General features: G+C 37.5%; 1 protein-coding gene across 4 annotated transcripts in view; it reads left to right on the top strand.

The window, feature by feature from the left end:
• The window catches only part of ADAM28 (ADAM metallopeptidase domain 28), a 62,056-nt gene that overhangs the window by 21,516 nt on the left and 28,423 nt on the right, over positions 1-12,117 (top strand). For all 4 annotated transcript variants that reach the window (XM_017338045.3, XM_051832121.2, XM_051832129.2 and 1 more), the window contains 4 exons: positions 2,754-2,825; positions 3,720-3,791; positions 9,100-9,269; positions 10,652-10,736. In XM_017338045.3, the coding sequence (XP_017193534.2) occupies positions 2,754-2,825; positions 3,720-3,791; positions 9,100-9,269; positions 10,652-10,736 (399 nt within the window). The remainder of the gene's footprint in view (positions 1-2,753; positions 2,826-3,719; positions 3,792-9,099; positions 9,270-10,651; positions 10,737-12,117) is intronic.

Below are 12,117 nucleotides of genomic sequence, written 5' to 3'. Positions count from 1 at the left end.
TTGCCATTGGTTCACCCTCCAATGGCTGCCGCGGCCGGCACACTGCAGCCGGTGCACCACGCTGATCCGAAGGCAGGAGCCAGGTGCTTCTCCTGGTCTCCCATGGGGTACAGGGCCCAAGCACTTGGGCCATCCTCCACTGCACTCCCTGGCCACAGCAGAGAGCTGGCCTGGAAGAAGGGCAAGCGGGACAGAATCCGGCGCCCCGACCGGGCCTAGAACCCGGTGTGCCGGCGCAGCAAGGCGGAGGATTAGCCTACTGAGCTGCGGCACCGGCCCAGAATGCTTTCAATTAGTTACAGAATGAAAATGAACACAGATCTGTGATTCAACTTGTGAAGAGTCTATCAAAATATACTTATCATTAATAACTTGCGTTTTCTTCAGGATCTACTTCAAATCCAATCATCTTCTTTCAGTTTTCTCAGAACCCATGAGCACTCGGTAAAATTGGTTTTGATAAAATTTCATCTGGCTGTGGGTTTGAATGCCACCATGATTTCTAGGAACCCAGAAGAACCAGTCATGGTTACATGTTATTATGACTTCATCCTCTTGGTTTACCTTGGTAGAAACCTTGTGTTCTTCAGACTCATTCCTCGAGGGCCACATGGAAATAGCCTTTCTTTCTTGATTTCCTATTGTTTTGGCTTTCCTCCTATAATACTGATGCTATGCTGCCTCAGTTTCTGCTGGGACCCCTTCTCCAATTGACCACTAAATATCAGAAGATGTCACAAAGCTCGGGATTTGGTCACTTATTTGCTTTTTCTTTGCATTCTCTCTGAGTAATTTCATTCTCTCCCTCATCCCATTTAATAGGAACCATGCACTAATCACTATCAAATGTGTATCTCCAGCCTTGATCTCTCAATTAATTGTGAGAATCTCATAATTAATTACTTGATTAATATATCTATTTAAATACCTGATATTATAAACTTAATATGCTCCAAAAGATCTACTGGTTTTCAACCCCCAAATGAAACTTTCTTCGCTTTCAATTCCCAGTTTAATAGTACCACTATTCACTCTTTAGTCAAGTCCAAATCTAAAAACCGTCCTTGATTCCTATTTATTTCATCCCTCTTCACATGGAATCCATCTGAAAGTGCCTCCACATACATTCCAGATCTCTTGCTGTGTCGTCTTTTCCAAATATTCCCAATATTCCAAATATTCCCACAATAACCATGGTAACAGCCTCTACCTGAACTTCTTACTCCTTTCCCTCCTCAGTAGGATCCATTCTCTACATGATAGGTCCTGATGTTTTTATGGCAACTCACACTATGTTCTTTTACTGTTTAAAGCCCTCTATTGGCTCCTTTTTTTATTTGTATGTATCTCATAAATACATTAGGAACATAGTAATTCTTCCCACCGTACCCACCCTCCCACCCACTCTCCCCCAGCTCCTGTTTACTCCAAGAAAAAGAAAAAAAGAATGGTATAAAGAAACTAAGAGAACTGTTCCTCAACAGTCTAGACAAGGGCTGTTCTGTTATTGCTTCTCGAAGGTGATGTCTATTGGCTTCTCTTTGCATTTAATACAAAAGCCAGGCAAGTGAGCAAGGGTTACAAAGCCCAATAGGATTAGGGCCCCATCTACCTCTCCATTTTCTTGCCCCCTGTGTGCCCTACCTACTGATAACTATGTTCCTTATATTCTGACCAACACAAATGTTTTGCTGTGTTTTAAACTCACCAATATCAATGTAGTCTAAAGTCTTTTACTAATGTCACTGCTAGAATTCTTTACTAATTTATTTTCCCTTGCTTGGCTTCTCATTTTCATTAATACATCTGCTTAAGGGCTAACACTTCAGTAAAGTTTTCTCTAACTATAAAATAACTACCGAGTCACTCAACATCACACATGTAACCTCTCTATAGAACTTATAACCATCTGATATATATCAATTTGTTTGTGTCTTGTGAGTGCACTAGGCCAGTGGGCCATGTCTGTTTCACTGCTGTATTCCTAGTTCCCAGAACACTATGAGTGCTAATAAATATTTTGCTCCTATGGAGAGTGAGAGGTAAGTTTATATTTCATTAGATAATACCTAAATGTCTATTTTCAGTAATTTGTTCTCAATAAGGACATTTATTCATCTGTTGAAGGACAAGCACTTCTAAAAATGCAACATAATAAATTTTGATAATTTATTATTTAGTAGGAACAATGAATTTGATTCATTTCATTGGGACAATCCATCATGAAGAGTTTTGGCTTTGCTTTTATTTGGGGGGGTGATGGTGTGGAAGAACAGAAATTAGGGAAGCTTTGTCGAGAGGAGAACAGATCAGATGCAATGGTGCTCTGGGCACTGTGCCACTGGTAAAAGAAGGGATATTTATAAAGTTAGCAAAAAAAGACTATAAGGAAAACTCTGAAGGATGTGGACATCATGGTTTCTGGGTATAGTGGTAGGATGGTGAGGAAAGTCTACTGTTCAAGTCTCCAGCAGCTTTGGTTTTTAGCTCCAGCTCCCCCTTACATTAAGTATTTGTGTCATCATTTAAGTTCTTCAGTAAAATGAGTCAGCCTTGAATATTACTGATACCATTCTAGTTCTAACAGTCTGAACCTTGCTTATAGATAATCTTTGTTGTTGATTTAGAGTTTAAAATACTAATAATGTTTCTTTATTCCTAGATAACAACAAACCTCTGATAAAATTGTCAAATAAAAAAAGGACTTTTACAGAGAAAATGTTGTCTTAGTAATTGTCCTCCTTATATTTCAGAAATTGAATGACCAGAAAGTTCAAGAGCGTAAGAAATATATAGAATATTATTTGGTCCTGGATAATGGTGAGGTAATTGCATGAAACTGATATATCTTTTAAAATGTTCCCTCCATATAAATTTAGTTATTATGTGAGAAATTAAATGTCTGCATCTATTTTTCAAAATCCTGAATAACCATATGGTTATAAATTATTTTGAACCTATGAAGTTTGACATTTATAATTCAGTTACTATGATTTTTCCTCTCCAGGAATTGGCAGCTGATATATACACATAAATTGAATTCCTGCCACTGTAATGCTCTTTCCTTGGTGTCTTATGAGCTAAATTTCACCTCCTACTAAATTCTTTGGTCATCTTGTTTCTTGTTAAGTACCTAAATTGTTTGTTTGTCAGAATCTATGCTCAACATGTGGTGGTAAACATAAAAGCCTAGGGAATGGAATCTTCTGAAAAATGCAAATCTTTGGCAATAGTCACTATTTAGCTTTGTTTATAAGAATACTTTTCCATATATTGGATTTTTAAATACAAGCTCCATTCATATAACCCTATAAAGGAAAATGTTGGACTATAGAAACATGAATACATTAAATAGATCAAGCCTTAAAGCTTTGGCCTCTCTTATTGGACTGAAATCATTTTTTAAAATGAATAAACTATTCCTTGCACAGATTCTGCACAGCTTAGAAATCATAGAATTTGAGTGAAAATGTATTTGGAATAATTCTTTAGAGTTTTATGCTGAGCCACTACATTATCAAATAAGTCATTATCTCCAATCAAAGTAATTTAATTTAGTGACAGAAGTAAGGATCCAATTTGTTTCTGACTTTTAAGTTTTTAGTAACCAATCCTTAACTGTAACTTCTGAAAAGAAATATAAGTATGGTTGTCTTTCTCTTAATCTTAAAATTATACCAATTTTTACTAATGCTCATATTCTGCTTTCACTTTTTTAGTATAAAAAATACAATGAAAACCCAGAGGAAATAAGAAACAGGGTGTTTGAGATGGCCAATTACGTCAACATGGTATGATACACTTTATTAAATATAAGCAGTTGACTGGGAAACGCTATTGGGTTTTTCTCTGAATGCATATGAAGCTGTCTGGTACTAAAGGAAGACCACAATTTTGTTACTTAATTTAGTATTGTTATCCCATGACAGAGACTTTTCTCAACTACTTGCCACCACTCCTCCTAGACCCGTGTAGATATTCAAGATGCTGTTGTATTTTGTTCTCCTAAAATCCACTAAGAAAATGATAAAATGAAATAACAAATAGAAAACTGTTTCGGGGGGGCACACAAAAATATGCCAAATTCTGACACAATAACACCTTTTGTTTACATTATCTCATTAATCCTCAAAACAACCATAACTAAGCTATTACTAAAATCTAACATAGAGCTATGGAATTACATTCTGAGAAATGAAGTAACTTGCTTATAATCACAAAGGTAGAGAACAATAGAGGTAGGATTTTGACATATCATAGATCTCAAATCCCATTTCAGTTACACGCCTGTTGGTTAGATGTGATTGTAACAATTTCCAAATTTTTATGCTCCTTTTAATTAAAAGTTATTTGTTAGTTTCTTATAAGTTTCATACACAGTTGGTGTACTTATTTTGAAGCTAAGTCTCTTTATGTTGTCCTGCAAAACTTTTCAAGATGGAAGGAAAATGAGTGTGGATTCAGTGACCAAGGCCACATCATGTCCTCTCAACATAAAGATCAAGCATACCACTTTTAAGGGAACCCAGGAACTGGGGTTTGTATTTGTGTTCAGGGAGACAGACATAAACAAACAGACAATCAAATAAATAGTTGATAGGAATGGGACCATTGCTGTTGCATATCAGGTTAAACCAGTGCCTGTAGTGCTGTCATCCCATATGGACACCAGTTTAAGTTCCAGTTGCTCCACTTTTGATCTAGCTCCCTGCTAATAAGTAGTGGAGGATGGTTAAGAGCATAATTAGAGTGAGTCCAAGAGAGAATAAGAGATATGGAATTAAGCATAACAAAAAAGATGTATTTCTTCCAGGACACAGAAATGCAGTATATGTTAGAGAGGGGAGTAGGTGTCGCTCCCCCTCTTCGTGGAGGAACGACACTAAACCCTGCCTAGGCTTCATATCCGAGTCACGGCACCATTATGTCGCTCCCCCTCTTCATGGAGGAACGACACTAAGCCCTGCCTAGGCTTCATATCCGAGTCACGGCACCATTATGTCGCTCCCCCTCTTCGTGGAGGAACGACACTAAACCCTGCCTAGGCTTCATATCCGAGTCACGGCACCATTATGTCACTCCCCCTCTTCGTGGAGGAACGACACAGGACCCTGCGCTGCTCTTTTGTCTGCTCGGCCCTCCCCGGGTTTGCTGCTGGTTCTTCCCAGGTTGGCTACTATCCCTTCCACCTCCGTGGAAGGGCAGTTCCCCCTGGCCACATTCCCCACTTCCGCAGGGGAGCGGCACACTGCCGGCCGGCTCTTCTCGGGGGCTGCACAGGTGTTCCTTCAGCTAGATGTTCCCCTTAGATGTTCCCGGTGCATGCCGTCTCTCTCCTCCTTTATAGTCCTCCTCCGCCAATCCTAACTCGGCTGCCCACACGCCGAGTACGCTGCTCTCCTCCAATCAGGAGCAAGTCCTACAGTTTATTAGCTGAACTCGAGGCAGCTGTGCGGAAGCTGTTTACTTCTCTCCCATCGCCATATTGTGGGAGAGCAGATGCATAGAATAAGTCTTAATTCCAGTAACTCAGTCTAGTCCGGTTTGCTCCCCACAGTAGGATTGAGAGAAATTGTCCCCACTCCATGATGGATCCAGTTATAGTTCTTTTTTGGTTCTTAAAATTGTATATATTCTGTGTAATCATGTATATTGCATGATGTTTTGGTGTATTTAATATATTTAGGGGTGTGATTATTTTAATCAGTGTGGAATCCCCAAAATCAATTTTTGCTTATATAAATGATTTCATGGAAGGTTAAACGTTGATAAAATGCAGGGGGAAAAAAAACGTTGATAAAATGCAGCAACAAGTTGTTGGAACCATCTTGATTCAGGAGGATATAGGAGAATGAGTGCTCAGTGCATGAGTGGAGAAGCTGGCCTTAGGTTTTCTGGTCATTCATGTAATAAAGACAGGTAGGTGCAGGGTGTTTGCATAGATATAGGAAGGGAGTAGACAGGTGGGGAGATCCTGTGGAAGTTCTCTTTGGATTACTTCTGCACTCTCAGTGGTTGTGAAAGTGGAATGTTAAAGGAAATGCTGTTACTCCTAATAAAGATGAGGAAGTATGAAATAATGTGCAGAGACTGAGTGAATAACATTAGGAGATGCAGCATGCTTGCTGGAAAATGTTATGAAGCATGGAGATTAGTCATCATGCCTGCAAAGTGTGAGCAATTGGCATGGTGTGTGTTCAAAGGCATGATGGGGGAGAGTCAGTGCAGAGTTGGCTTTGTAAATGATTAGGGTTTATCAGGTAAGTAAAACAAAGAAAACTAGGAACAAGGAAGTGGAGGGAATTATTAAGGGAAGGACTTTAATCTAATTGACGTTTTAATTCTCTCTTCTTAAAAAAAAATATGTATTTATTTGAGAGGAAGAGCTGAGAGAAAGACAGAGACCTTCCATCTGCTGGTTTATTCCCCAAATGCCTATTACAGGACAAGAGCCTGTAATTCAATTCTGGTATCCCACATGAATGGGACTCATTACTGTCATTACTTGAATCACTACTGCCCCTGAGGGTCTGCATTAGCAGGAAGCTGAGTTGGCAACAAAGCCAGGTATTGAAACCAGATCTTCAGTCATCTTAACTGTAAGGTTAAAGCCAGCCCCCTACTTCTCCTTTTATAATTGCATTCCACAGTGCTTTTCAAATTAGTTTTAAAAACAACAACAGGGATCACCTTGTCACACAGCAGATTAGGCTGCCATCTGTGACAGACACCAGCATCTCATGTGTGCTCTGATTCAAGTCCTGGCAGTACCACTTCCAATCCAACTCCCTGCTAATGCTCCTGGGAAAGCAGCAGAAAATGGCCCAAGTCATGGACCCCTGTACCAAAGTGGGAGACCCAGAAGCAGCTCCTGGCTCCTGGCTTCTTCCTGGAACAGCTCTGGCCATTTTGACCATTTGAGGAGTAAATGAGCAGATGGAAGATCTCTCTGTCTGTCTCTCCCTCCCTCCCTCCTTCCCTCTCTCTCTTTGTAACTCTACTTTTCAAATAAATCATTTTTTTAAAGCAAAGATAAATTTTTTTCAGGTTTCTCAACAGAAAATTGGCCATGAGAATGGCTGTCAGTGTGTGCATTTTTAGAAATTATAGTAGCAATGTGAGCTCTTATCATTAGAGTAAGCTTTACCCTTTATTTCAATATGCACATTTTTCATATGTATTATACATCGTGTATATATGACTCGGTCATTTAGAGGACCATCGTCTTAGTATATTGAAGCAGCTGTAATGAAATACTCCAACCTCAGTGGTTCATAACAGCAATAATTCATTTCTCAGAGTTCTGGAGGCTGGGAAATCCAAGATTAATGTGCTGGTAGATGCAGCATCTAGTAAGGGTTCACCTTGCGGCTAATAGGTGGTGCCTTTGGCCTGTCTTCACATGGTAGAAGAAACAAGGCAGCTCACCGGGGCCCTTCGTAGGGGCACTAATCCCACTTATAAGGGCTTACCCTCATGACTTAATCACCTTTCAAATGCCCTATATCCTAATACTGTCACCTTAGAGGTTACAATTTCAACAAATGAATTTGGAGCTGGTGGCCACACATTCAGGCTATAACAACCACTTACCTTGTTCAAATTCATGGATGTAGGACATTTTCATGTAGTGTGTTACTTCTCTAATTCTCCGCACTTGATCTTAGCCAAAAGGCCGAGAAGCGATTTCTTCTCTAATTCTCAAACCAACATTGAACCACCTTGGTTAATTTTAAAATTCCAAGACTTTAAGGAATTTAAAAAAATGAGTGTATATATTTATTTTTTTCTTTCTTTTCTTTTTTTTTAACTTTTATTTAATGAATATAAATTTTTCCAAAGTACAGCTTATGGATTACAATAGCTTCCCCCCCATAACGTCCCTCCCACCTGCAACCCTCCCCTTTCCCACTCCCTCTCCCCTTCCATTCACATCAAGATTCATTTTCGATTCTCTTTATATACAGAAGATCAGTTTAGCATACATTAAGTAAAGATTTCAACAGTTTGCTGCCACACAGAAACATAAAGTGAAAAATACTGTTTGAGTACTAGTTATAGCATTAAATCTCAATGTACAGCACACTAAGGACAGAAATCCTACATGTGGAGTAAGTGCACAGTGACTCCTGTTGTTGACTTAACAAATTGACACTCTTGTTTATGGCCTCAGTAATCACCCTAGGCTCTTGTCATGAGCTGCCAAGGCTATGGAAGCCCCCTGAGTTCACCGACTCTGATCATTTTTAGACAAGGCCATGGTCAAAGTGGAAGTTCTTTCCTCCCTTCAGAGAAAGGTACCTCCTTCTTTGATGACCCATTCTTTCCACAGGGATCTCACTCACAGAGATCTTTCATTTAGGTTTTTTTTTTTTTTTTTTTTTTTTTTTTTTTTTTTTTTTTTTTTTTTTTTCCAGAGTGTCTTGGCTTTCCATGCCTGAAATACTCTCATGGGCTTTTCAGCCAGATCGGAATGCCTTTAGGGCTGATTCTGAGGCCAGAGTGCTGTTTAGGACATCTGCCATTCTATGGGTCTGCTGTGTATCTCACTTCCCATGTTGGATCATTCTCTCCTCTTTTTATTCTATCAGCTAGTATTTGCAGACACTATTCTTGTTTATGTGATCCCTTTGGTTCTTAGTCCTATCATTATGATCAATTATGAACAGAAATTGATCACTGGGACTAGTGAGATGGCATTGGTACATGCCACCTTGATGGGATTGAATTGGAATCCCCTGGTATGTTTCTAACTCTACCGTTTGAGGTGTATATATTTAAACCAAAGCTATAGGAATGATCTGCTAACATAAACTTGCAAAAAGCTTACAGTATTTCTTGAAGTCACATGCAGAAAAAGTTTGCTTTAATAAGGCTTTGGCTTAAAACAAAAACAAAATTTACAAACTCAAAATATCTAGGAGGCTCTGCCTTTCATTTTGCATGGGGATTTTAGTGTCTGAAAGAAGAGAATGTAATTTATTTTTCAGATACATTCAGAAAGAATACTTTTTTTACAGTGCTATGAAGGTTTGAAAATATAAGGCACATTGGAAATATTCAAATGTAACATTATCATTATGTGCTCTCTTTGTACAGCTCTATAAAAAGCTCAATACTCATGTGGCCTTAGTTGGTGTGGAAATCTGGAGTGATGAAGATAAGATAAATATATCTCCAAATGCAAGCTTCACTTTGGAAAATTTTTCTAAATGGAGAGGCAATGTTCTCCTACGGAGAAAACGTCATGATATTGCTCAGTTGATCACGTATGTGTGGGTTTTCCCTTTTGCATACCATGTGATATTTAGAATAGAAGCTTTTCATAGTCTTGATAAAAAAAAAAGTGGTGTCTTCGGCTATAAGACAAGAGGAAAAGGCCTTTAGCAGAATATACTTAAAAATCCCACACTTGGATCGTGTGTCACATGTGATCACACTTTTGATCTAAATATTTTCTTTATTAAAGAGAAGCTGATGATAGAGCAATGATTCATTTGCTTTTATTGTGCATATGGAAAGTAAAGTTTAAATAATAGAAAGAGAGGTTTGGATTCAGTATTTTAAAAAGAAAGATTGACTTTATGATCTAGTAAGGAGAAACTTCCAGGTTGGAAGGAAATATAACTATTTTAATCTCACAACTACACTACCCTACTGAAATGGTCATTTAAAAACAGCAATGAAAGTAAATCCTGTGGCCAAATCACACAATAATACTTGAATTTTTACAAAATTCATTTCACAAATGCTGCTGGGTAGCTGAATAATCTTCAGTTGGAATCAGATAGATGTAAGTGGCAAGGTTTGACTTGGAGTTACTTGAGTCCATCCTTAAGGAAACAGTGACTGTCATGAGAAATCAGTGGAATACATGCTGTCAAAATTAATGAGCATTTCTGTGCTGAACATCTACTAATGTAGAACAAATAAACCAAAGGGGCTGGCATTTTGGCCCAATGGGTTAAGCTGCTGCCTGTGAGTGGGTATTCCATATGGGAGCATTGGTGCAAGTCCTCGGTGCTCTGCTTCAGATCCAGCTTCCTATGACAAAAAAAAAAAAAAATGCTTTCTTTATCTTAAGAAAGGTTACATTCTGGTTTTTTTTAAGATCATTGTATTTATTGAAAGGCATATTTATAGTTGTTATGGGGGGGTAGGTAGATAGAGATCTTCTATTGCTAGTTCACTCCCCAAATGGCTCTAATGGCCATGGGTGAGCCAGGCTGAAGCCAGGAGCCAGGAGCTTTATAAGGAACTGGATTAACAAGGAGCAGGGAGCTAGCTCAGAAATAGAGCAGCCAAGACTCGAACCAGAGCTTCTTTGGGCTGGTGCGTTGCAGGCGGCAGTTTAAGCTGTTATGCTACAATGCCTGCCTAGAAAAAGGCTGCATTCTCCAAATAAATATGATCACTATGAATGACAGAAATGAAATACTAAGCATGAATACATCCTGATGCTTGGATTTCAAATGATAGGCAAGTAATTCCAAGGAAAAAAATGCCTTCCACAAATTCAAAACTGAATAACATTTTAAGTGTGATGGTTCACAATATGAATTTTTCTGTTAACTATTTAGAATTCTAGATGAATTATTTATTTAAATGTAACAGAATCATAATTTATTGTATCAATTCACTTTTCCTACAGAGCAAAAGAACTTTCTGGAACAACTGTGGGCCTTGCTTTCATGTCTACCATGTGCTCTCCTTATCATTCTGTTGGGATTGTTCAGGTCTGTCTGAAGATGAGCAGTTGGTTCTATAATTCACATTTTTTTATTTTCCTGAATCAATTAAGATCATTTAAGAATACCATTATAATTTTGTTCTTTCATTTGTTGACATGGTATTTTGAATGTTGAACTGATTTTGCATTGCAAGATAAACTCAGTATAGTCATAATGTGTTAACTTTTCAAAATATTGTTTGGTTTAACATGCTAACATATATTAAGGATCTTTGCATCTATGTTCATGTAGAGTATCAGTCTGTAGTTTCTATTTCTAGATTTTGTGTTAATTATTTTCTGTGTTTCATTGTTATAGTAAAATTGGCCACATTAAAAGAGTTATGCTCCCAACTGTGATTTTACAGAACTTTTGAGTAGAGTTACTATTAATCCTTCCTAAAATGTTTGATATAATATATGAGTAGAACTATGTGGGCCTAGAGTTCTCTTGGTTGAAAGGTTTTTATATAAATTTTCTTTCTTCAACAGCTTTAGTACTTTTCAGATTACCCAACACTACTTGAATGAGCCTTAGTTGTTCATATATTTAAGAAAAACCATATGCTATTGTGTTGGCACTAATTTGTCAATAGCATTTTTTATTATCCTTTCAGTATCTATAGAATTTGTATTTGTGGTGATACTTCCTCTTTTATTCATATTATAATGTGTGTGTGGGTGTGGTGGTGTTATTGTCAGACTGGCTAGGGATTTATCAATTTCATTGGTTTTCTTAAAGAAACACATTTTGGTTCATCAATGTTCTCTATACTTTCCCTGTTCTCAATTTCATTGATTTCTGCTTTTCTTTTCTTCCTTTTGCTCTACATTTCATTTTTTTCTTTTTCAACACTTTAAATTTTCCATGACTTTAGTTCATCTAAGATGTTTGGATTTCGTGTGTTTTTAATTTTCTCTAGTATGAAAATGATCTCTAATTTCATTTTTCATCTCTTTTGACCATGCATTATTTTTAAGTGTGCTGTATTAATTCCCTTTAGTGATTATGTTATTTAATTCTGTTATAACATGGAACATACTTTGCAGAATTCAATATTCTAAATGTTTTTGAGTTTTATTCTTAGTCAGTGTGCCATATAAACTTGAAAAGTATATCTTCTGTGGTTGAATACAATATGCTAAAATTGTTAATTATGTGACCTTAACTTATAGTGCTGTATAGCTCTTTTAAGTCCTAATGAAGAGAGAGAGAACAGTAAACTTCCAAAGAAAAATTATAGATTTGTCTATCTTCTTTTAATTTTATGTCTTTGTTTTATGCTACTAAATAAACTGTTAGTATAAATGTAAGTGTAATAGTTATGTTTTCTTGGTGAACTGATCCTTTTATCATCATGCCATGATTCTGGCTGAAGTATATATCT

Source organism: Oryctolagus cuniculus, chromosome 2 (assembly GCF_964237555.1).
Source record: "Oryctolagus cuniculus chromosome 2, mOryCun1.1, whole genome shotgun sequence".
Lineage (NCBI taxonomy): Eukaryota > Metazoa > Chordata > Mammalia > Lagomorpha > Leporidae > Oryctolagus > Oryctolagus cuniculus.
The sequence above is the reverse complement of the archived record's forward strand: the minus strand, read 5'-3'. Positions and strand labels throughout refer to the sequence as shown.